This window comes from Pieris rapae, chromosome 15, assembly GCF_905147795.1.
Source record: "Pieris rapae chromosome 15, ilPieRapa1.1, whole genome shotgun sequence".
NCBI classification, from domain to species: Eukaryota; Metazoa; Arthropoda; class Insecta; order Lepidoptera; family Pieridae; genus Pieris; species Pieris rapae.
Window position 1 is genome coordinate 374,677 of NC_059523.1, and position 25,819 is coordinate 400,495.

The window sequence follows — 25,819 nt, forward strand, 5'->3', positions numbered from 1 at the left end:
AATACAATATGTAAATAACAATTTAATACTTATTTTACTGGAATGTTTTTCACCATTACCATATACACATTCAAAATACAAAGATTAAATCAGACAGAAAACCTATAGCTATAAGGACGGATTCAGATCTAAAATACAGTAGAATATCAGTAGAAGTAGCTATTGAATGTTTTGTCCTGATCATTCTGTTAAAATAATTAACAGAATAAACGTGACAAATCATCCTAATATAATTATTTTTCAATAGTTTAAAAATTATATAATTTTCTATGCACTTTTCAATACCTTGGCAAAGATTCTTTATACATAAAAACAACCAATTAACTTAGAATAAGTATTACAAAACACTTAAATTAATTATTGTATTATCTCATTATAAAGGTCTTAATAAATGTTTAAATGTAAGTATACATAGGTAAAATCTTACATACTGTTATGTTGCATATAAAAAAAATATTTTAAGCAGGAATTATTGAAAATTATCCCTTTTAAATTGTGAACCACCACCATATAAAATTAAGGCATGAATTCACTAGCAGAGGCAAAAATTTGTGCATTTAAGAATTAAAAAAAATTATTAGACAAAATCTCTTAATACACACATAAAAGCTTCTAAATTTAATTGTGTAAAAATGTAATACTGATAGTTGAAACTATAGCAACGTGTACAAGTAGTATATAATCGCCGGAGCCCAAAAACTTTGGAGCATTGTGAAACCAAAAATGGCGGCGAAAATGAACCACAGCAAGGTGATAATCATAACTTGCCATACAATATGGGCGACTTTTAATCTGAAAAGGAAACAATTTATCTAAACAGGTGGTTATATATATATATATATAAACTAAATTGTAATTTCACCGTAAACTTCAAGATGTAAATGATTCAGCAGCTAAGTGGGTTTGGCTTTTTAATGACATTATATAATATATATATTTAAGTTAAAGTCAAAATAACTTTCTTCGTATAAGTAAACAAGTACACTGATGAATGTCAGAAAATAAATTAAATGTAAAATACTCACATGGCATCTTTAGTTTTTGCGGCAGGAATTGTCTTCTCACTCTCTTTGTTCAAATATCTCCTCACTCCCAAATGGAGATTCACGAAGTATTCTATCCACTGGAAGAATATTAATTCCCATTTATTAAAACACATATACATTTATATATATTTATTTAAAATGATTTATAATAGGCGGGCGCACTCACGTATATAGACGATATATTAATATAGAACAAATCTTCATCAACACTATTAAGCTGAGTCGCCAATTCCCTTGTATTAGGATTATGGAACCTCCATTCCGAGAAAATGAATGTTTCCAAACGACCCAAGGAATTCCAGACATTTTTGTGTAGACGGAATAGTCTAAAAATAAAAAAAATAAAAAAATATTTTTAATTAATTTGCCATTAGTGTTAAAATTCGGGTTAAAATACATTTTTTGTGAAAAGCGAATTCACCAAATCAATAAACACTAAAATATTTTTTTTTAATAGAAAAATCATAAATTCAACTTACATGGGCTTGCCCCCAGTAATCCTTAGTAACATGTCAAGCAAAATGGCGGGAAAGAAATGAACAAAGATGGCCGATATACGGAAGAGGAAGAGTGAAGGAACAAATTGTAAATGCGGGTACCTAAAATAAATGTATTGTAAAAAAATTAATATAATAATACCAAATAACATTCTTAAACATATCTTTTAAAGTGCTGTTTTAAATATTACAAATATTTTTCTAAATTTGTGTAAATTTCATTGGAAATACACAAATATAGAATAAATATAAAGGTCAATGACCTGTATATTCTATAAGGCCATAGAATAGATTAGTAATATTGAATGTTTAATCACATGAAGTTTTATACTAGAACTAATGTTACTGCTGTTTGAAAAGTCTTACCACACAGCACTCTTAAGCGGGTAATTGTGAAGCATTTCATTGACAACAGAGTTCAGCATACTCCAACGGAATGGATTTTGTGTTGAGGATGTACAATGGTAAACTGTTAGACCCGACCTAAAAATATATAAAAATTATATGTATCATATTTTTTTTAAATAAGTTAAAAGAAAGACTTAAGTTAATTAACTTAGTTAAGACATACTTCAAATCTTATACTCACGTCTGTTTAGCAGCGTGCCATCCTGCTACCAGTAGTTGGTTAATAACAACATCAACTGGAATATAATCAGCTATGTTTTCTGTTGAGAGAGGTAACCGGCGGACAACACCTAAAAAATATTATTAATTAAATCCAACTTAACCATTGCCTGAGTATAATTTTGAAATATGACCGTGGTAAGAAAAAAACAATAAAACAATTCTGAGTGGTTTAAGAATAAATTTAATTTTCCCACAATTTTTTTTATGACAATAATACAATCTGCGCGAAACCTCATTATTATTGTTTTTTCCGTGAAATATTCCGTACTAATATTTTTTTGCTCAGTGAAGCTTACAAATAATAAAATGAATATTGGTACAAAAATAATGATATAACTGATATAATTTGAAATGACCCCAAAGCTATTTTGAAATTATTCTGCTAGAAATGAAAGAAAATAGAGATCATACTTAGGTCACAAAATATTATATGAAAAAGATAAAATATAGAAAAAAAATACGTTTGTTTATAATTTAGTTAAACTAATTCTATGCTAAGTAATTGAGGCTGTTAAAAACCTTACCTTTAGCCGCTCCCATAAGAAATCCTTGTGGTCCAACTTTTGAACAAGTCCAGCCTATTACAGGTTCTTTCCAGGATGCCACAACTGGAAAATGAATAAAGAATAATCAGAAATACTTAAAACCATACAGTTCCACTTGTCTTATAAATGTTCATAATTTATCAGCATCACCACATAATGATGATAAATTGATAAAGTCTCACACATCAATACTATTGCAAATAGTCACATCTTAAACAAGATATCATTAGTTTATAATTATTCACATAATACTCACTCATAGAAGGCCTGACAATTGTACAAGGGAACAGATTTGAGCAGTTCTTAACTTCATGTTCTGCAAGGTGCTTTGTGAATGTGTAGGTATTTGGGTGTCCACGTAGGATGCTAAAAAGTGTTAAATAATATTCGTAATTTGCTGTAAGTGTTAATAGTTTTAATTTTTATACATCTTACATTGAACCTAAAAAAATTCCTCCTAGAAACATACTTAACTTATTTGCTGTATGCTACGATGAAAAATGTTACATCTATAAAGATCTAACAAAACAGTATAAAATATTATATTCAACAGTTTCAATTAAGGCATAATCTACTCACGTCTTCTCCATATCTTCCAAAGCTTCATCGGACAAGCGGTTAACAAGATTAATGACACTGTCAACATCACCTGGAGTTTCATAAATTTTTTCTTCGGCTTCTTTTAAAAATGAGTTAACATAGGCTGAGGAAACATGCACCAATACCTGAATTCAAAATATGTACTTATATATATATATATATATTACAGGTAACTATGGAAACACTTAAAGTAATTTAATATAGATCCATACTAAGAAAAAACATATATTATGCAATAAAAAAATAAATAAGAGGTTTCATTTACTAATATCATTTTTTAAATCAAATGTTATACATTGTTAAGAATTTAGTCTGTAAAACTATGTAATTCTACAATCATTGGTTTAAAACACTTTTCAGTGTGGTGTTGATGTCTTGGTGTCAAATAAGTTGTTTTCTTTTATTGTCTATAGTTTTCTAAGTTTCTTACCTTCAAATCTTTAATCTGTTTACACAATTCTAAAATTCTCTTTGTTCCCAATACATTGATCTTGACAGTCGGTTTCAAGCCATCTTCAAAATCAAGGGTAGCAGCTGAATGTATCACCACATTTACGTTATCTACAAGAAGTTGCCGATCTTCAGGAGATAAACCTAAGTCCTCTACACCTACATCTCCAGAAACTGGGATAAGTTTCTTGAAAATTTCTTTTGAGTGGTTTTCAAGCAATTTTTCAAAGACCTGAAATTTAGTAAGTTTTCAAAAGTTTTATTGACTATTAGAACTACTACTACCAACTAGTCCTCAGCTAATACAGAAGTTTTCTAATAAATGGTACTTATGTAGTGTTATTTTTATTTATCTGTGCGATTTTAAATGTTAAAAGTTTTGTTTAATTGTAAAAAAACCACTTTTAAAGAGAAATATAGTAAGGTACTTAAAATTATCAGGTAAACATCTGAGTGAAGGAGTCATATGATCTCCAGGAGAAAATCATCATATTATATGTAATTGTAAGCGATGGCTTGTTATTTTAATTTCAACGTATGGAATAATAAGATATTTTGAATTGTAAATAAAAATTTTAGAAGCTTGGCTTATAAAATTTAAATGCTTAATGTATGTTAAGTATTTGTGGGCAAACAATAGGTACTTACAGGATGATCAGGAAACTCATTTAATCTCTCTGAGATCTCCTTGCCCTTCTTCGGCCGCATTAGCAAATATATTTTGCCAGAATCTGGTATACATCGCAGTATTTTCTCGATAAGGCATAAACCTACGAATCCCGTGCCGCCAGTTATAAAAAAGTTCTTTCCTTTGTAAAATGCTCGAACTAACGACTCCTCCGACATAATTATAGTTTAATATAATGTTCGTCTGTAAAAAAATGTGATTAGATTTATTTATATTGTATACATAACGAGATTATATAATAATATGTCAAATCTGAAAACTCGCTGTAGAATTACTCCAAAGCAATTTTAATAGTACCATACCAATTAGACGGTTGTTAACGTTCAATGTCAATTGTAACGGATAAATTTGAAAGCGCTCATTCTGTCAATTATTAAATATGTAATGTAATTCAATTCATTCATACATTCAATAATTCCAACAAATAAAATACATATTATACTAAAAAATTTTTTTTTACAAAAAAAAATTAAAATATGTGATAAGTTATATAAGATAAGATTAAGTATAATGAATACATTTTATAGTTTATTCAAAATAGCAATAAATTTTATGAAGTTCAATAAGCCGTGAATCGTAAATTAATTATTGGACTAGCCATTTTGTAATTTAGTATTGTCTTTTATTAACATAACACTTTTACACATTTGATGAAAACACTTTTTTACGGATTGAAGCTATGTATAAACTTATTATTATTAATAATTTTAAATTTTCCCGACGCTTCGCGTGCTTTACAGCGTGCGTGGTCACGTATTTTGTAACTTAAGAAAATTATGTGGATGGATCTTATTATTGTTATGATTGGAATAATCATAACTTCCTAAATAAAAATTGTTTGGTTGTATCTAATTCGCTACTGAAGTTTAGGTTTCATGTTTCAGTCAGTTTTAGGTTTTATCAGTTTTAGGCAAGTAGTCCATCATCTGCTCTGTCCTCAGTTTGATCCAACATTTGATGGTTTGAAAAATAAATAAAATTCAACCAAATTGGCAATTTAGAGCCAAAAAAATAATTTAAAATAAAATTAGCGAAAGCCACACTGGTTATACCTACCTATGACCTATTCTTTTTTGTAATAAAATAAATTTTAATATTTACTTGGCTTATGATAAAAACAAACTTAACAAGCGTCTAATAGCATCGGTAAACAACAATTATTACAGGTGGTTGACGCAATGTAACAAGATTTCTAGGTAAACATTACCTAATCACAAACAAACCAATCAAATATCCTTAAAAGGTGACAGTAGATATTAAATGTAATAATATGTGAATGTGCAATAAATAAATTATTATTATTATTATTATTATTAAATTTTTGGGTTAAGAAAACCTAAACTCGTTAATCACAAAATAAATCCTATATTATACGAATAATTGAACGGAAACTGAATCCCAGAAGATTCGAGTTTGATTTTTTCGAAAAAAAATTAACCGATTGGCACACAAGAATCGCAACAAAAAAAAATAAGTTATGTAACCTGCCTGCCTCTATGCCCAATTTATAGGATCTCTACGAAACGAACATTTGTACGATGAAAGTAGATACTAAACGAGGTCTATAATGAAGTTGAATGGCCGAAACCAGCAGAGTCATTCCAATAAAAAAGCTTTTGACGGCCCAGCTCTGATAAGTTAAATGCATCTGAATAGCAAAAGTTAGTTTATGTCTGTGGCTAGAATTCAAAACGTATTTGTAACGCTTTCTAGTTTCAATTAATAAGCGAATTTCGATAATTTTGTAGAACATTTCTTAAGAAATAAATAATAAAGCGGAGCAGATGAAGAATTGTAAAGATCATCTTCATAGATTGCCTAATGTCCCGAATATACCTAGTCGGTCTTGATAATACTTTATATTAAAATTTAAGTACATTTTCTGTATATGTAGGATGGGATCATGTTTAATGTTATTAAAATTGGAGAGACAGTCCGCTTTATGATTTTATGCTACCAATTATAATTTCGCAATAAATTAGCTCCAAGAGATTCTGGTTTCACTACGTGTATTTCTGTCATGAAATTGTAGTAGGTATATCTTTGTACAATACATTCTTCAATTAACTCAGACAAAATTAATTAGGGTGAACGAAAGTTTACATTTAATTACGTCGGAATACGCAAGACAGTAATTTGTTTTTAATCGCGGCCGAAATGAGGAACCTTTAATAATAATTATACAATGATGGAGTCGCGACCAAAGGTTTGTAAGTAGGTGTTATGTTACGTATAATGGAGAATATAAAACGAGCATCGGCCTATTTATTGCCAGTATAATTTATTATAGATGCGGTGTTACTCAAACTACAACACAGCTTGGCTTGTACTTGAAAACTTTATTCATAACAGAACATATCGAAATTGGCTCAGCTTAAAAAGTGGGAAACATTTGGAAGGTATTTTACGTATTATAAAAATCTTACCCTATAGTAAAAGTTACTTGAAATGGCTGAAAATGTTAATAATTTAGATTTAAAGAAACTAAATGTCCTCTTTTATTATTTTTATGTAGTAGCTGGTTTGTTAAGATCACGTATTATTTTGGGCCAAAAATTTTAACTTTCTTTTTTGAACTTCAAAAGTTTAAAATAACTCTCTTTAAATTGACTCGGATGTTCACACGCCTTCATCGACAAAAATGGAGGAATTTTCCACCGACCAGAGAGTGCCAGTGACCTCAAACATTAATAACATGCGAGCTTATGTAATTTAAAAACAATGTAAAAGAGGCTTTTCAACTATGGAAAATTTTAGTAGATTTCTTTCGACGATATAAGCGAAGAATTTTATTAGAATTAGTACGTACTCTTTGTATATTATATACTGCATCTTACTTGTTTATGTAAACAATAGTTCTCACAGTTACGTTGACTCAGTAAACATATAATTCTACACAATGCCGTTTTCCTTGACCAGTTATTTTATTAGTCTCCTCGATTATATTGCGTAGAATAAGGACAGAAAATTGTCAAGCTGCTTCTAAACAAATAATCTGATAATCTTTTCTATTATACGATCTAATAAGATGAAGGAAAACGTGGTAAAACCGTCACCTTGGCGAAAAAGTAGTATTCAAGTTAACTTTAATTAAGTAAATTCCCAGATCTCTCTGGGATACTTTAAGATAATGAAAGTATATGATTAATAAAAACAATATTCGGCTTTACTGCAACTTTTACGGATGTCATATCCGTTACGATTATATTTATGGTTACAATAATATTTAATTTCCAATTCTGAATCTGAACTTTCGAAAGGTATGCTCTTTACTTTATTTTTAAAACGAGGTTATTATCTTAATCGTGTTTCATGGCTGTTACCTCAAAACGGACCACAGTACGTTTAACTTGTCTACCCCGAATAAATAGGTTACCTATTCTACCTATTAACTCTAAACAAACATGCTAGTAGTCTTTCCGGCCAATAGGCATCCAGGTACGAACTAGAGCTCAAAACAACTGTGGCTTTGAAAAAGGCTTGGCTCAGTTAATGACACATTTAACGGGAGTATCTTTTCAAAGTTCAGCAGCTTCAAGTCGAGATAAAAAAGGAAAAGGCATCCCATGGAATGTAGTCCCAGAACATTGAACTCTATACTAAAGTCGAAGTAAGAGAAGACATATAATTAAATAAATAAATGATAGTATGAACATTTGGTTTATATTATTAAGAATTTATCCAGGAAACAAATTATTTACTAACCACTTGACCGTAAAGAGGTTAGTGAGACAGATTCTGTACTGTCTTATATTTAAGGCTAAATTTATATTCTAAATATAAATACTTCGCCACAATCAAGGTATATATTACAACTGTGCATTGCAAAACCTCTGCAAGAAAGTTGTATACTGCTTTCCCACCGCAAACCGCAATTTTACATAAACAAAGAAGGTTATAATTAATGTAAACTTTTGTTATGTAACATTTGTATTTTTCCAAAATTGTACAAGAAACCTGATCAATTCGATCAGCGAATTTCTTTTTTATGCAATGAACTTTGGTATCAGACGAATTCTGCAATGTATGAAAGAATTGTGCATTATCTATTATGTTATTGCAACGCTATTATTGCCTCGAAACTCCGATTCCATATGATATCAAATATCCGCCACTTTGAGCGTTTTCACTTATAGAACCGTTATACCTATATAATCTCGTATATCGAACGAAGATCAAAAAGTCGACGGCGTGTAACAGCAGGCCGATCACCCACTTGCCTATTAGATTGATCAAGAAACATATCTGAGGCCCAGACCTAAGAGGCTGTAGCGCCGCGGATATATTTTCATTTTATTCTGGACTTTAATGTCTTACCTAAACCAGGAACAATAATTAAAATTAGTTCACCGCATTAGTTGAGGTCAGTGGTACATCGCATGAAATACAAATCTATACATCCTTCGGTTTTGTCTTAGCCTTTAAATTCATGTAATATAGTTTTTGGCAACTTATTTAATACGTAATAAATCGTATACTAATTTAATAAAAAATCTCTTTAGTATTACATTTAAATAATGAACTTCATGACTGTTATAATACACATAAAATAGTTTAATATAAAAATGACATTAAAATTTCTAAAATATTTGGAACTGCTTTGAACACAACAGAAAGATTTCCCTTTACAAGATACGAATTAAAACGTCAATAGAATTAATTTAAATTATGTAAAATAGATAGAGTTATTATAACGACCATGGCGCAATAAAACTTCCAATAGAACAGCAGTAAGTAATTATATTTCCTCCTTGCTTCTGCTTTCGTAGCTCTAAATTCCTGATGAATATATTCTAAGAAATCGCGAAAAGAGCACTCGCGAACCTTTTTTCTATATGCGAGTGTATGTTAATGATAAATATCAAAATAATATCAAGTAGGTAAGTCTTCCTTTCTTCTTCTTTATATGAGAAATTGATAGGTATATTATTAAAAATAATATTGTATATGTTGTGTTAACATGCATTGGAATTTTAATACAAATGAAGGAAATTATACATTTTCATGATTCTTTTCGAATAATTCTTAAATTCTTCAACGAAAATATATATTTTGGTAACATGAATCTCTTAATAAAAATAACGTATAAACTTAATGGGCCGACTGAAACATTTAAGTAATTACTATTACATTGCCCCCTATACGAAAGATCGACGTAAACCCTAAAGCTGCCTATTAATATTCTGTTTGCCCTAATAATATTTGAGTAAAATAGAAACGCCTGACCATATTTATTTAACTTTCACTTACCCAAATGAAGTTGGTAAACAAATTCACAAACTACTCCACTAACGTTTAATATTCGCGACAGCACGCCTTAAACTGGTATTACTGTTCACTGTTTTGGGGATACCACTCTTAAGCAACACTTACCCAGTTTTCAACAAAGAAAATCACAAAAAGATCGCTTTTGTACCATCTTTTACACTCACTACAGAATACTTATTTATACAAATATGATGAAGACATTAAAATAATGAATAGATTAAAATCTTTTTTAAAGGGACTGAAATAAATTAAACAACGTCCAACTTGAGCGGAAATATTTTTTATTAAATAAAAACGTATAATAGGACAAATGAGACATTTTATATATACCATATTGATAAAATCAATATTCGGGAAAATTGAAGAGACTGGCAACATTGAACGTAACAGTCTTGATCACGCAGTACGCACCCGTTGAACTTCTTCCGCGCGTGGACATTTCGTTCTAATTGACACAATATTTCTGATGTTATGTTATCATTTATAAATTAAATTTATTTAGCCAGAAATTTTTATTTAAAAATAACTAACTTAAAAAACGCAGCGTTTAAACCAGAAGTAAGAATGATATAAAAGTACATCTATCTTTGACATTATAGTTAATTAAGTGCATCACCTTTTCTTTTTATACTTATAGTGATATTTGATTAAAATTTCTTTATAACTGAACGGATTAAAGAGTAAAAAGTAAACACATAATATCGTTTTAATACATATTTTTATTGCAAGATTTCTCTACATAATACTACATTTAATGATCATTCAATTATTACATATCAATAATTAAAAATTAACGATACACAATAATCGAAAAATCAATTACATAAAAAATGTATTATCTACATTACAATATATAACGTGCCTTAAAATTAAATGTCATACAAAGCACCGAAAACAAATGGCAAAAAACATTTTACATATAAATAATAATATAATGCAAAAAATATAAATATTGATAAAATGTAATCTAAACTGCCATCTCTAATGGCAAGACTCATACGTTTAATCTAGTTCAATACAAAGTATGCAAAACGGTGCAGTTGACAAGTAACATGTTCACGAAAAGGATAATGTCGTGAAATGTCAATTATATTCATTGATTCAAAATTGAATCAAATATTAAGTAAATGTGATAAAAATATTTTCGTTGTGATTGATTCTTACACAATAATAAATATAGAATTAATTTACCTCTAAATTAATTTTCCACTATTGTTTTTTCATCCAATTACTCTATTAAAATCAATATGAGATTCTTAAAAAAAATGCTTTTTACAATACTTCATACAATTCAGAACCGGTATTTTTATAACCTTGTTATTAATGTGGTACGAATAATGAGTGATTTAATTCAGGTATCAAAGGTCAGAAATGTCTTCCAATAATTCCATAAAAAATTCCATTGAAATCATTTACATATTAATTAAGGCACCGATCTGTGGAAAGAAAGTGGGAGGCCAACTTTAACTGAATGCTTTGTCGATTTCATAGGAAATCCAAATCTGCCCTTATCCAATAAATAAATTATTGGTAATACGAAATAATTTATGGCTTCGATTGTTTTTAATCAGGTAAAAATAAGTTAATTGCTTATTAAGTTTTAGAGACTTTTGAAAAATTTCTACCTTCATACGAACAGATTATATACAAATATGTGTAAATTAATTAGAATACATCTCTTTATTTGATTTTTTGCCTTTCCTTTCCCCTTTATCAATGGAAAATAAGTTTGTATTCTCGTGGCATACAAAAGTTTATGAAAAATGCAAAAGAAGAACCGCAGTATGAATAAAACAATAAAAACGAACCTAAAATGAGCATAATCAAAATTCAATGTTGCCATATAAAGCTACCATGCAATTAAAGTAGTTCTTAAAACTACTAAATACTCTCAACTTATACTAATTAAGTACGTTAGGAATGTGTGAAAATATAATAGGACTTCATTTCAGATATCTTTTAAATAAATTAAAACTATATAATATGTATTCTATAAACATTACGTCTTGTTCTAAATGGAGTTGCGCTTTTTAATAATTCATTACGTGGAAAAATCAACAAAGGAACTTTCAAAGATGTCTACCAATTAAACCTAACTTAATGTGATTCTCAAAGGTACTATACACTTACCTACATATTACCATTAAAGCAAAATCTTATGGCGACTTTATTTTTAACACAGTGAAATAAACGAAGTCTCAATAAAATAGCACCTATTTTGTGCTGCAGATAAATAATTCTGTGAAATATTTAATATAAATGACATATTGAATTTGTACAAAAAAGTATGATTTAGAACTTCTTGCTGTTTATATTGTTCTGTCACGTTATTTATTTTCAAGATCAATTTATGTATATTCTTTTATGGACTTCTATTCAAACATTTATTTCAGAATGTATTTGATGGGAAAATTTATATTGTATAAACAAAATCTAAAAATATAAATGAAAGACTAAAATAGAAATACAGGTACAAAAATAACTATTTGTTTTTATCTAACTTATTTTTAATAAGTGATGTTTCGTAAAAGGAAATGGGGCAGACACAAACAGGTCTGATATTTTTTGTAACTGGGAAATAATTGACGCAAAATTCCTGCAAAAATAAGATAAGCTTCCGTTTTTTTAAGGAATTCATTGTTTCTTATTTTAAAGGCAATCAATATCCATGATTTTTTAAACTTAATAATTAAATTTGCAACTGAGCCATAGGCAGTAGACCTGAAGAAATGAATACAAAATGGATTTTCGTGACATAAATCTAGATATAACCCAAAACAACATAAACTTATTTAATATCGAAATCAGTTGAAGTTATTTTAGTAATAAAAACTGGCAACATTAGACAAAATCCATACATTAAACGTAACGTGTGGATGATAACTGGGAGTATTTTCTTATCCTATATATAAATCTATTTCCCATTATATATAAAATAATGTCTAGGACGGACAATAATATAATTGCACTTTTGGGAATGTATTTCACTATTTCTACCATTTATTTTTAATTATGGCAATCTCTGTAAATGTGTATGTTGAATTCGACGAACTGTATTTTGCTCTCTGAATTCAAGTAGCATAATTCCTGGAAAGAAATTTAATTATTATATTACATAATATACTTATATTATAAAACCGTCCATAATTGTATACAAAAAACTAAAATAAAAACCGTGAAGATTTTACAATAAGCGCTTATATTAATTACTATTTTGTTCTTGTGTGAATATAAGTGTGAACAGATAAATAAAATAGTCATTGAGGATAGACTTTGTTCCAAATTGCTTCGCATACAATATATTTTGAACTTGAACTAAGGCGCTAGCAATAGCATTTAAAATATTTTAATGCGACGTAATATAAATGCAAGAGAGAAAAAACATCGACCAAACATTATTTAAAATCAAAGACAATCTATTAAAATGGTTGCATACTGTAACACGACTTGCATCTCAATACATAATTTGCATCAAACAAATTAACACTTTCCTAACACATTACCAATTATGTACATCTCTTTGAATTTTTTAAATCGTCTGTGAAAAGTATCTATTCAGTATGTATGTATTTAAAACTAAACATAATTCATAAACTAACATAAGAATTAGGAGAACATTTTTATTTATCATTTTGAGTATGGTTTAAAATAGATTTTGAAGTTAAACGTTTTTCCACTAAGTGTAGTTTTCTTATAGTGAATATATTTTATAATTACCTAGGAAATAAAATGTATTTTAATAAACTTATCCAGATACAAACATCTGAGGCCCAGACGCTAAAAAGGTTGTCATCACTGTATTTTTAATATAATAAAAATACGTTTTCAACTAGTATACTTATATAGGTCCTAATAATTATCATATGGAATTGTAAACCTAGGTTGTAGGCCTTTAAAAGGCTAATTTGGCACTTAGGCTAAAATAAAAACAGTTTGAGTACGATTGAACAACAGGAATCTTTGAAAATAACAATCGACTGAAACTATTGTGTTATGTATAAAAAATATACATACTAATATATACCCTAAAACAAAAATAACACGGAATAGATCGGAAATAGATCAGAACCAACCTTGATGGGGACAAAACTGCCTCGTAACTTCAACGTGCGGTCCATGTTACACTCGAGTGTGAGCTTGGACGTCCACGCATCCATGCTCGGAAGAGGCTTTGCTAAGTCCTTGTTAAGTTGGCAGTTCTTGTTCGAGTCATACTTGCATTGGAGATCACATAGACGTAGATCGCGCAGTTTTGACGATCTACAAATTACTTTATTATAAAATCGTTTCTTATATTTAGTTTAGTGATAATGTTACTAAAGCTAAACTAAAAAAAGTCGGTTGACTACTCCGTTATTTTTCAGTAGCGGGCCAGATAGACGTTCTATTGATACGTCTTAAATACAAAAAAAAAATTCATCTAATTGTAGATTTATTATTTTAGATTTCGAATCCACTCGTTCAAGTGTACACAACATATTGTTACAAAATCGGTCTATGCGTTAAGAAGGAGTCTAATTACGTCTATGTCTATGTCTAATTACAAACAAGGGAACGCGAAAATTTAAAGGTGGATAGAAATATAATATTCTATGTAATAGTAAATATAATATTCTATGTAATAGTAAATATAATATTATTATGTTTTACAATTATTTAAGAATCTTGAAATTTATTAGTATTTTTTCGTACAATTATTCTTACCTGAATAATATATCAACGTGCTTATGATGCAAACAATGAGAGAGCGGGATAGAGTATGTATAGTTGTGTGGTGCGCGGGCGCAAACTGACTCAGTGAATACAGTTATATTTGAAATCGATTTACTGCTTATTCCCACTGATATCGTGTCACATTCTGTGGATAAATTGCATAATAAATATATGTTTAAAGGCAATTAAATATATCCTATATTGATTACAGAAATAAATATATAAACAAGGACGAAACGAAAGAAAAATACGATCCAAAACTTATTATTGTTATTTTATATTATTTATTTTTTTCAACTTAAATAAATATAAAAATTATACGTATACCATAATATATTTCCATTGACCTGTTTATTCTTTGTATTATGAAAAGGATCCACGTTTTTTAAAGTTTCATATATCACAAATGATTATAGAATATTTTGTGATGTAGGTATATTTAATTAAGTGACTAGAGAGATTGTTTCTCTTTACATCAAATGACATACAATTGAGAGAGATAATTCTCGTTTATATACACTACAAGTATCAATGAAACACAAACCTCGTCCAATCTCGTCAGATTGACTCAGTATCATTTCCTCCGAACTGCTCTTCAAAATCCCTTCTCCCTCCTCCCCCACTTCCACTTCCCTCTTCATTCTTCCCTCACTAATATTTTTGGCGTCTAGGAAGTTCGACTCCGCTATTATTTCTTCTTTTAAATGTTTCTGCATCTCCTCTTTTATCTCCGATGTGTTTTTATCAGCTAAAAAGTTAATTGGAAGATTTTTGTTATGTTATATTATGTGTATACTGTATGTGTTATGTTTTCTTTCATTTGTTAATTTATAATACATACCAATGACTGGTGTAATAATTTTCTCTTTGATAATAGGCTCTAGTGGCCTAGAGTAGGTTTCATTGAGCACTTTGTCGGGTTTTCCGCGCTCCAAAGGTTCTTGACTTTCATAGGTCTGCGGGGCGTCTAGACACGATGACTGCAATTAAAAGATGAATCAGGAAACTATTCGTTTGTACGAACCAATGCTGTAAATTTCTGGTCCCGTATGCTTTCTATTATACACTTCGTGGCTTTAGAATTGCAAGACAATTAAAGTTAAGTTATAGTGATGGCAACCAACGGGATATATTATGAAAAGAAAAGGTTTAATAATTCTACTGTTGGGTATTAAGCTATATCGAGCGATACTATGTATTTCTATTCTTACCAATACATTCATCAACCAATGAGAAAATGTTCCAATATCCTGATGGCAGCAAGAAAAAGAAGATATCGGTAATCTTGAGATATTTTTATAGAAAATGTTACGTCTTCTGTAACTTTAGCTTCAAATACCAACTTATTAAAAAAAATCGACCCTACTCTTGTTGCAAATAAGAAACATAAATGTTTTGGAGGTAATTTAGGGTAGCGGACAAGATGTTAAAGAAATGGAGAAACAGGAATATAACAAAAGATACGAAGGCTCATATTTCTGTACGCAGCTAAAATGTGGACCTTGCGAGATGTGGAAAGGCAGAAAATAAATCAGGAATTGTAATATTGAATTAAGGTTCAATAACAGGACAATTAATTAATTACCTGACACTCCGCATCCAACTCATTGTCCGTGTTGATAGTGAATGCACAACCTCCTCCAATGACGTCTGCGATGCGACTGATAGAAATGGGCCCCTCCCAACGAGGGGTCGTAGAAGTCTGTTCCATGTCTGGTAATTAAATAAAAAATAAGTAATTTAAAATATTTATTGTGTGTTTTTATAATTAATTATATATTATATAATTAAGACAAGTTACAGTATCTTCAAACAACATCATAACAAATATACTATTATTTAATCTCTAAAAATAAAAATGAAATAAAAGATGTAATTATTTTATGGAATTTAGAATTACGTTCGTTTTGGAAGAGCCTGGGAACCCTGACACAGGTATATTTTAGGTAAAAGACCACATCTTACACATAGGATTGCAAATGTACTTAAAATTAATAAACACTTTTTTATTTATTATTATTATTCGCCAGGTATTGAACTCGACCTTCCGATTGCGTTCGATCGATCGTTGTCTAACTATTACTGCACTGTAGCGTATCAGAAGTTAATTATCTAGATTTTAAAATCATTTATTCATATAGGTACACTTATGACCGTCAAAAACAGATATGACAATCAAAAAAATATGAAATGCATCTTAATATTTACTGCCAGTAGACGTAGAACGGAATAGAAGAATTGGACTATGCACTAAAATGTATTTATTTATTTATATTATCACGCCTCACGGCAGAGACCACGGACCTCTACTCGTTACGGTCCTCTACCTGTCTCGCTTCATAAACTTTTATGACATACACCATGCTCGTCGGATGAGTGAGTACTTTGAACTTATCCCTTCTCTATCATCTCCTGGATTTAGTCCGGGTACGACAAGGCCTAACCCCTCATATTCAGTAATTTTGACAGTATTTTAATGTTACACAGTGCTAACGCCCGTCGATTTCGCGCTTCGACGACAACCTAAAGCGTCGAATACACTTAGATTTTGTTGGTTTAGCTTGTCTTCCATTCAATGATACACTCACAACTACACTAACAATATACAATAAAAAGTAAATTTTAGTTACCGAAATTAGTTAAAATACGGAGCTGTGTACGTTATTTTGTCGCTTTATTGTGTTTCTTAATTTTCGGCATCATACGTACCGAACTTTCTAAGCAATCCGTACTTTTGTTTACATATTGGGGTTTCCTTACATATCACGAAGATGGGTCAATATCGCAAGATATCAATAAAAAACAAAACAAAAGACTTCAGGCGAAAATAACAGTCTGACAATTGTGTTCTATATCTTACTAACACTAGTCTGAAATAAACTTTTTCTTTTTATGATAAAGATTTTTCTTCATACCATTTAACGACGACTATTAGTAACGTCAAAATATGCACAGTTCGTTATATAGAGTATACAATGTATATTTAAAACTTTTATATAAGTTTATATTATATATAAGAGTCACTGTTAACACTTAATAACTACAGAGAATTTATTTTATTTCAGAAGTTGAAAATACTCACGTAAGACATTTTTAACGTAGTTTCTAGAAGCATGTAGAGTTGTCAAAGTCGGTAGTGGTGGATCTATTGATGTAAACTCCGGATTCTTGTGAGGACCTTTCTCTAAAATAAAACTTTTCGTTAACAAATACATATATTGAGAGATTAAAAAAAGACAGACTGTTTTTCTGCATTTGCCATGCGCAAGTTGGTAGAAAACATTGTGAGGAAACCTAACGTGTGTCAGGCACATGAAGCTGATCACCTACTTGCCTATTAGATTGAGAAATGATCATGAAACAGATACAGAAATCGGAGGCGGTACTGATTCATTTATTTTATAAGACTCTAATGGTTTAAACAAATGTATTGAATAATCACCTTTCGCTGTTTTCTTCGTAGCTGCATGTTGAGGTTTTGAATTCTGAAAAAGTTTTATTTGTTAGTATCCTTTTTCTCATTTATATTTTGGCCAAACTATTGGCAACTCTAAACCTGTACTACCAATTAGGCCATAGCCAAACATAGCTGGAATATTTTTGGACACTAATCCAGAGGGAGAATAAATAACCACATTTCACATGAACATTGTTTATATACCTGGATTTGGTTTTGATCAGGCGGCGTTGCTCTATGTACGGGCGCATTGTTCAAATTAAACTTTCCATAATGTGGGTAGTTTGAAAATTTCTCGTGCATCCGTATCTCTTTCATAGACAATAGTTCTTGGTGCTCCCGGAAGTATAGAGCTGACATTACGACGAGACTGCAAAATGTTACATCATATTAAAATATCTTAAATTTAATAGGATCAAATAAAATCAAAGTATTAATGCTGACATAACATTCTTAAAAGTAGAAAACCCTCGTGTTATTAGAAACTTTTTGTGTTTAAATAGACTACATGGTAGAGTTGTTAGGTAGCCTAACTACTTCTACTTTATTTAATTGAATGCTTTCTGTAATAATTATAATTTTATAAAAAGATTAAAGCAGTTAGATGACTAGTACGTACCACACAGCCATAATAAACACCAATATAGTTATTACAATTTGTAACAGTTTATTCGAAATCAGTTCATTGCCGTCATATCCATACTTTTTTCCGCAACACATGTTGCCATACGCAACATCTCTCATCCATAGGCAGGACTCCTTCTTCGTACTCATTTCGTCTGGCATTTTTGGTGGAGTTTCCAACGTACTCACGTACGTAGGATAATTGCTGTCCAAATTTTCAGATTTCTCCGATTTCGAATGATATCGAACACATGTTTTATTATAGTTGTAATATTTTCCATATTTCGAATAAACTTGACAATTTTTGCACTGTTTTCGGGTGTATTTCGGGGAGTTGTGACTGAGTTTATGGCAACCCTCGTGTCGGCGGATAGAACGCGCGATATCGCGTATTTGGTCTATGGAAATATTTCCGTCGCTGTAAAATGATTTCGATGATGTCGAGAGTCCTGAGAAACGGGAGTCTAGAAATAAAAGAAAAACTTTGTTTACATGTTGCAGTTGCATGACGTAATCGTACGATGATCGATGATCTGATATTGCTAATTCCTTATTTATTCAAATAACAAAAAGTCACTTCGTGAAATATGTCATGTAAAATTTTAGTAACAGACCAATGTAGTTAAGTGTTATGTTATTTGTATTTTGTTTCAAGAGATAAAACGAAATAGATAGATTTTCTAACCATTACTGGCACTGGACCTCGCACTGTCTCTCCGCTGCAGACCAATCTTGCAGAGTCGTCTGTTCATCTTCTCGAGCTGATCTATGCGTGACTCCAGGTGTCCCGTCACCTTGCACAGCTCCTTGACAGCACCTAAGTTCTCCATGAAGATACGATCCTGGAATATAAAAAAATGCCTTTTCTATAATAAGCTTAATCGGATTTGTTTAGTAAAAATATAATACAGAGGTCTAAATTTCTAGCAAAAGATCTTGCAAGGAATTACTAAAACCGGACAAACTTGGCAAAAAACATAAACGACATAACAAAGCTGGGTGTTCTCGTTCAAGTACTTACGTATTTATGATGTCTATACACATATATTATCCATTATATATATAATAAACTATAAAATCCTAATATCCTAAGTGATTATCATAAAATATTTTGATTTCTAAAAAACCTGTTCTCACCTTGTTAACAACCAAAAATTTGGGAATCGTATCTCCATTGGGTAATGTGACATCGCCGGCCTCTTTTACGGCGTCGGGTAACACTTTCCTAACTTCCTGTGCCAGTACACCGGTGTCACGTGAGGTGGTACGTGGGTCCCAGCCCACAAGACCCGAATGTTCAGCGAAAGATGGGTCGTAGTTGAATCTATGCAAAATATATATGTATAGCGAAATGGCTGTCAGTAAATTTATATTTTACTTAAATTTATGTAGCTATTGCACTGACATTTTAATTCATATGGATGGAAATTAAAAAAAATCCCATCGAGATACTTAGGACATTCATTATTTTAAAATAATGTACTATTTACAATTTTAAGACTTTATCTTTATTCAATAATAATTAAAATATATTTTTACTTTCAGAAAAATCCATCGACTTTCAATAAATAATTGGCTTATTTTTCGTCTCCAGAAATGCTAAAATAATACAAGTCGGGAAAACGATTTTGAAGACATTTACAAAATTTTTGATAAATTATACAAATATATTTTTTAATAAATGACGACTGACAATACTAATAAAGGTTGCGTATCCAGACTCCGCGTGCGAGCGGAAACTTCAAGTCAATCAAAGTTTTTGGTTTTCCATTGAAGACGAACGAAGAAGAGAAGAACACCGAAGAGATTGAATGAAACTTCACTTACTTAACAACGCGTATGTTCTGAACATTCTTCAACTGTTGCGCAGTGTCCAATTCCTCAATATCATGTTTTGCACGTGCGTCTGACGGATGCACTATATGACCCATCACTTTCAGGTTACCTGAAGACAGAGCATGACTATTATTAGCGATAATACTCACTTATTTTCTTATAATTACATATATTTTACAATTACTTATATATTTTTTTCCCCATATTATTCTTCTACTACATTAACTAGTAAACAATGATTAACATTTATTCTGACACCTTAGTTTCGGCAACAATGACTCACTAAGAAACAAATAAATTTGCTTGACTTTTTACTAACGCTGGCATCACAGCCTTCCAGCGTCGCAGAAATTTACCATTAATAACACAGCTCTCGTCCGGTCTGTCCGTGTTAATCCCGACACGTCCGTTGAAATGCACGCTGTTCTCCGACACACCTCGCTGCCACCAATTCTCTGAACAGTCGGACTCGAATTGGCCGGGATTTGATGCCTAGAACAATTCAAACAATGGAGCAAAATATTTATAAACAGATAAACAATAACGTTATTATATTGCTTTTACTTGACTTAATATAAAGACTTACTCATATAAATAGTGTTGGCTCGTTTTTAATACATGAATAAATACGACACAGGAGTGATAAGGACAAACATCTCATAAGCATTTATTAGGGTTTTAAATATTTTGTACAATTCACGAAATACAACAACGTAGAATAAAATTAAAGATTATTTGCCTCTTCACAATAGTGCATTTTAGGTATTAACCATCTTTGTGAGAGGCTGGTGCGTTTAGTAGGACTATATAGTCTTGCGGTAACAGGTCACCAACCTTCCAATGCTGACAGAAAATATACAATAAACAACTACAGGGCATCCCAAAGTTATGGAACAAAAAGGGAAAGTACCTACCTTAAATATCGTATATTACTTTACTGAAAGAAGACTATGTTATTTTTAAAAGTTAGTAATTCTGCATTCAAAGATTTTAATTTTAATATTTTTTGTGATCTTTGTTTACTCTTGCTGACGAAAGAAGGGGGGGGGGGGATTAATTGCAGTAGGCCCAAAGGGTGGGCATATCCTATATACAAACATAAATCACATTGAGTTAAAATTCACAAAGGTTAAACTTACCCGTACAATAATCCTGTCACTCGCATGAGCAGCCACAATATATTCACTGGCAGCCGTGTGAGCCTTGAGTGCTACCACCAGCTGGAAGTGCCTCTGGTCAGGGTTGGGACGACCCTTCTTCCGCATATTGTTGTTCGTTGTTTCCGCAAAATGCAGTCGCCCAACAGTTATTTTGGAGCCTTCGCGACGGAGTTCCACGCTAGAGATAAATGTTCAAATTTGTCAAAATTGTATTGTTTATGAGAATATTTTTTTATATAAAATTTTTTTTAAATATGCGCGCGCACACCGTCACAAAATAATCTACACCCTGAAGCTAACTTCATAGCATAGCATAGTTAACATTAAAAAAAAATGTCAATTTCTCTAACTATGTAGAAATATTTATTTGTGATATTTTTCCATTTTTAGTGTAGTTTTTTTAATTTTTTAAATGTAACTAGCTAAAGGCAGTATCAAGCCATGAAGACAGACATTAAGCTAGTGAAAATACTCACGGGACGGGATGAAATGGCTTCTTGGTTCTGTCGGATTGACTCTGTTCTATCCGCACTTCTTGACTGGGATCTTCAGCCTAGGAATTCAATACCATAATATTATATTATACGGAATTTATAAATTATTTTATTTATCATAAATTTAATTTTTTGGAAGCTTTATTAAACTTTACATAATATATAATGCCATAACTACAGCATATGTTATAAGCTATCTTGTCTAAAACATATGACAATTGTTGTTAACATAAAAGTGACAAAAAATAAAATAATAAAAAATACCTTGACTCCATAAAAATGCAAACAAAAGCTGTTAATCTTCTTATATCCGTCCACAGTCTTCGTATACTGCGGGTCGCCTGACACTTGCATCTGGCATGTGACCTGGAAGTGGTTCTTCTTCTGGCAGACGAAGGCTTCGTCTATTTGGGAGTAGTTAAAGCCTTTATCGGCACCCACTATGTAGGACGGGGGCAAACTGTGGAATCAATATACCATATTTTTAAATAAAAAACAAAGATTTCTTTTAAAATATTTAATAGACACAAACACATATCTACTTTGGGGATAATACTTACATTGGCTTCAAATTACTATCAAACAGAGCATGCCACGAGGCCTGTTGGAAGTGGCTGAAGCGTATACTTTGCTGTGGAACATCATCGCCAGCCTCCGAACCGTCTACTGAAGGCGGGGGACGCACTATGTTTTCCGGGGAGAGGGCCGCTGCAAGAAATATTATCCACAATTAAACTGACGATGGATTCTGATATACACTGGGATAGTGTAATTTATTTAGTAACCAACGCATTGGAGATATATGAATACAATTTTCTGATAAGCTCTTTCTTTTTATTATATTTCAGGGGGTAAACTGATAGGAAGCTCACCCGACGTTTCATCGGTGATTAACTATAATATAAACTGATTCCTTATTATTAAAATAAATTAGTTTCTTATTGCATTCATCCGTTTCATCTTAACACCGTAAACAATAACAGACTACTACTACTAACCTGGTTCACATTTAACATCTTGCGAAAGTTTTCTCTTTTTCGGCTCTTGTAGATTGGTGTACACTGGTGTGACTTCATGGCTTAATGACACGAGCTGAGTCGTCATCAGACCCGGTTCTATATCCGGCATGTCTACTCGCATTTGGTTGTACCTAGAAGAGAATATATCAATTGACTTAATTTCCTAGATGGGGCTGAAGAAGACAGTGAGTCTCCATCGAATTCCTTTGCCTCATCTGCAATTGTACGACGCCATATTTTCACGGCCATGCTTCCGCTTTTCTGACGAGTTCCAATCAAGCGCCTGCGGCTATAATTGGAATCTCTTCGATTGATATGGCATGTCCCTTTCCACTTGCATCGCTTGATCTACTTGTTAATGGGCAGGGCACCCAAAATTGTTCGTTAACAGCTGTTTAAGACGCTGTTAAAGTTAGAGATCTTGTTAGGCCAGTAGATACCCACAATACAGCGAAGACAGCGACCTCAAGTCTTCTATACATGTGCAAGAACGATAAATCTATTGAACCATAGTCATGGTTTGAAAGTAGGATCACAGGATTGCGAATCGAAAGCTTAAACCACTGGGCAAGAAAACGTTTCTAATTGACAAATCACATTAAACCTACCTGTTCTGATACACCGGCTCCAATCCAAGGTCATGTCTGACGCTTCTCAAGCCTAAGTCTGACTCCTGCATCACCACTACATCATTTCTTAGGACATCCTGCTCTATATTATCTTTTATTTCATCGTATATGTACTCTTCGTTTTGGAGGACCTGGGATCACACAATTAAAAGTTAAGCAACCTTCAGTGCTAGATTCATAGCAAAGTTAGAATTTTTTGTAAAAAAACGGGGCAAACGGGCTCACCAGGGACATAGGGAAGGCTCACCTATTGTTAAGTGATACTACTTGGACATTACACTTCCAGAAAGCTCCCAAGTGCATTGTCAACTTTTTAAGACGCTGTAAAACTCGAATTGGTTCGCAAATACTTATGCAGGGTAGCTGGTTCCGCAAAGCGCGGCAAGAACTGATTAAAAACGCTCTAGTTCCTTTAATAAAAGAGCGTACCAACTTAAAAGGCCGTCAATGCACTAGCGAGCCTCTAGTATTAAAAGTGTTCATGGGCGGTATCACTTAACACCAAGTAAGTTCTATAAAGTGTCGAGGTGACACGGGTGGAATTTAATATTCTGCCTCGTCGTCAGAAGATATAGAATCCTATAATTAGTTTTTTTTATAAAAGCGATAAGATTTTAGTGCTGCGATCGTAACAAGTATAAATTTAATAGATTCATAAACGCTGATTTCTGCTTTACCTCATGAATGTTTAGATGCTCGGGCAGTAGCATGTAATCTGGAGCCAGTATCGTCTGGGAGACCGCAATAGTATGTGAGACCTGTGTGTCTGGACTATAGGGGTTCTCTGAACCCGAGTCTGGTGGACTGTCAGGCAATTGGTGCCCGCTGAAACAAAGTCACACATTAGATAATGGATTTCATCACTTTTGCGTGTTCCCTCAATCAAATTAAAAGTAAATAAAACGTTGTTAAAAATTTGAAAGTTTTAATAAATATTTTTTAATTATAAGTAATCTAACAGCTTATACTTATACATATTATAATACAAAATACTAAGACAATACAGAAAGCCAAAACAGATTACATAGATAAACAAATGTATTTTTTTATTTTTCAATTTTGCTATAGCTCTGTATTTCATTTACCGCATATATAACACGTAGTCTAGTGCTTAGTTTGTCTGTAGATCACTGTCCCAGGTTCAATCCCATAATTCCAGTCCTTTGTCGGTGTTGTATACGACTAATGCCACAGACAAGCACGTAAATCCATCGCGCGGATTATCGAGCGTAATATCCAGAATCAATAAAAACTAACATGGCTAAATCGGCATTATTTAATATCTAGTCAGTAATATAAAATAACTGACTATATAAGTCCATACCGAACATGCGTGCGTTCGAACCGATACCAATATAAACTGTACAGAACTTTCTTTGTACGTAAAATATTGTAAGAAAACATGTATTAGGCGTGTCAGATGTTGACAATAATGATAAAGATGGAGAATGCCTGTTCGCATTTAGGTACATATATAAAACAAGATCTTACCCGATTCGGCGGGCATCCAAAGGCTGTGGCGCGTAGCAATTTTCGCTAACCGGCGCCATATATGCCTCCAACTCGTCTATCAGACCTGGACCTGAAAAGTATACCTGAACGTTATTTTTAGTTTATCACGTTCATATGCAAATGTGTGATAAGGACAGAATATTTAGTTACGAGCTGAAAGTGAATTTATTTAAATTACAATATATAAGATTATATAGATACCACAATGGATGGGATCACCCGGCACAAGGAGAGTGGGCAGAGTTTTACCCAAGAGGACGATGCCCACAAGCATCTCATATTTAGCTATAACTATATAATACTAACAACATTTGAATGGACAATAAAAAGACTGTATTGTTATTATATTTTTATTTTAGTATTATGTAACAAATTAAGCCGCTAAAATGTTTAGAAAGTGCAACACACGGCTAACATAATAGTGATAGATTTATTTGATTGATGAATGTAAGTGCCTGCTCCTATTTCACCATGCCCCCTGCTGATCGAGCACAAATATTTGTTTTTAGTTTATTTTATTATTATTAATTACTTCAGATGTCATGTGGAACATGGTGTAATGATTGCAGCTCCTTACAAACGTTGTGTAAAACAAAATCTTGCGATTAAAAAGAGTAGCGGAGAGTTTATTGCCAGTTCTTCGTCCTTTCT

At 31.6% G+C, this 25,819-nt stretch overlaps 2 protein-coding genes across 3 annotated transcripts in view; both read right to left on the reverse strand.

Annotated features, from left to right (window-relative positions):
- Positions 1-2: 2 nt before the first annotated feature.
- Positions 3-9,788, reverse strand: LOC110998215 (putative fatty acyl-CoA reductase CG8306). The gene is made up of 12 exons (XM_022266745.2): positions 9,707-9,788; positions 4,417-4,639; positions 3,749-4,000; positions 3,298-3,443; positions 2,975-3,084; positions 2,698-2,781; positions 2,133-2,241; positions 1,910-2,026; positions 1,526-1,645; positions 1,213-1,372; positions 1,026-1,123; positions 3-792 (listed from the first exon to the last, which is right to left on the reverse strand). The coding sequence occupies exons 2-12, from the start codon at positions 4,612-4,614 to the stop codon at positions 654-656; spliced, it is 1,533 nt and encodes a 510-aa protein (XP_022122437.2). The 5' UTR covers positions 4,615-4,639; positions 9,707-9,788; the 3' UTR covers positions 3-653.
- Positions 9,789-10,423: 635 nt separating this feature from the next.
- LOC110998233 overlaps positions 10,424-25,819 on the reverse strand; it is a 36,471-nt gene continuing 21,075 nt past the window's right edge. The window contains exons 2-23 of one of the 2 annotated variants that reach the window (XM_022266766.2): positions 25,148-25,238; positions 24,334-24,481; positions 23,636-23,787; positions 23,007-23,158; positions 22,569-22,716; positions 22,273-22,468; positions 21,991-22,067; positions 21,494-21,692; positions 20,711-20,846; positions 20,346-20,463; positions 19,656-19,842; positions 19,204-19,360; positions 18,514-18,982; positions 18,099-18,264; positions 17,880-17,922; positions 17,520-17,621; positions 16,023-16,150; positions 15,279-15,417; positions 14,982-15,185; positions 14,429-14,582; positions 13,798-13,984; positions 10,424-12,811 (exon numbers count right to left, since the gene is read on the reverse strand). In XM_022266766.2, coding sequence (XP_022122458.2) covers positions 12,731-12,811; positions 13,798-13,984; positions 14,429-14,582; positions 14,982-15,185; positions 15,279-15,417; positions 16,023-16,150; positions 17,520-17,621; positions 17,880-17,922; positions 18,099-18,264; positions 18,514-18,982; positions 19,204-19,360; positions 19,656-19,842; positions 20,346-20,463; positions 20,711-20,846; positions 21,494-21,692; positions 21,991-22,067; positions 22,273-22,468; positions 22,569-22,716; positions 23,007-23,158; positions 23,636-23,787; positions 24,334-24,481; positions 25,148-25,238 — 3,434 coding nt within the window. In that variant the 3' untranslated portion in view covers positions 10,424-12,730. Of the gene's footprint in view, positions 12,812-13,797; positions 13,985-14,428; positions 14,583-14,981; positions 15,186-15,278; positions 15,418-16,022; positions 16,151-17,519; positions 17,622-17,879; positions 17,923-18,098; positions 18,265-18,513; positions 18,983-19,203; positions 19,361-19,655; positions 19,843-20,345; positions 20,464-20,710; positions 20,847-21,493; positions 21,693-21,990; positions 22,068-22,272; positions 22,478-22,568; positions 22,717-23,006; positions 23,159-23,635; positions 23,788-24,333; positions 24,482-25,147; positions 25,239-25,819 lie in introns of both variants that reach the window. The other variant, XM_022266765.2, reaches the window with a different exon arrangement.

Excerpts from the sequence above, each read along its gene's own strand:
- LOC110998215 (XM_022266745.2), bottom strand. The coding sequence starts at position 4,614 with ATGTCGGAGGAGTCGTTAGTTCGAGCATTTTACAAAGGAAAGAACTTT. Across the intron at positions 1,124-1,212 it reads TTAATATATCGTCTATATAC|TGGATAGAATACTTCGTGAA; the intron begins GTGAGTGCGCCC and ends ATATTCTTCCAG. Across the intron at positions 793-1,025 it reads GCAAAAACTAAAGATGCCAT|ATTAAAAGTCGCCCATATTG; the intron begins GTGAGTATTTTA and ends TTTCCTTTTCAG.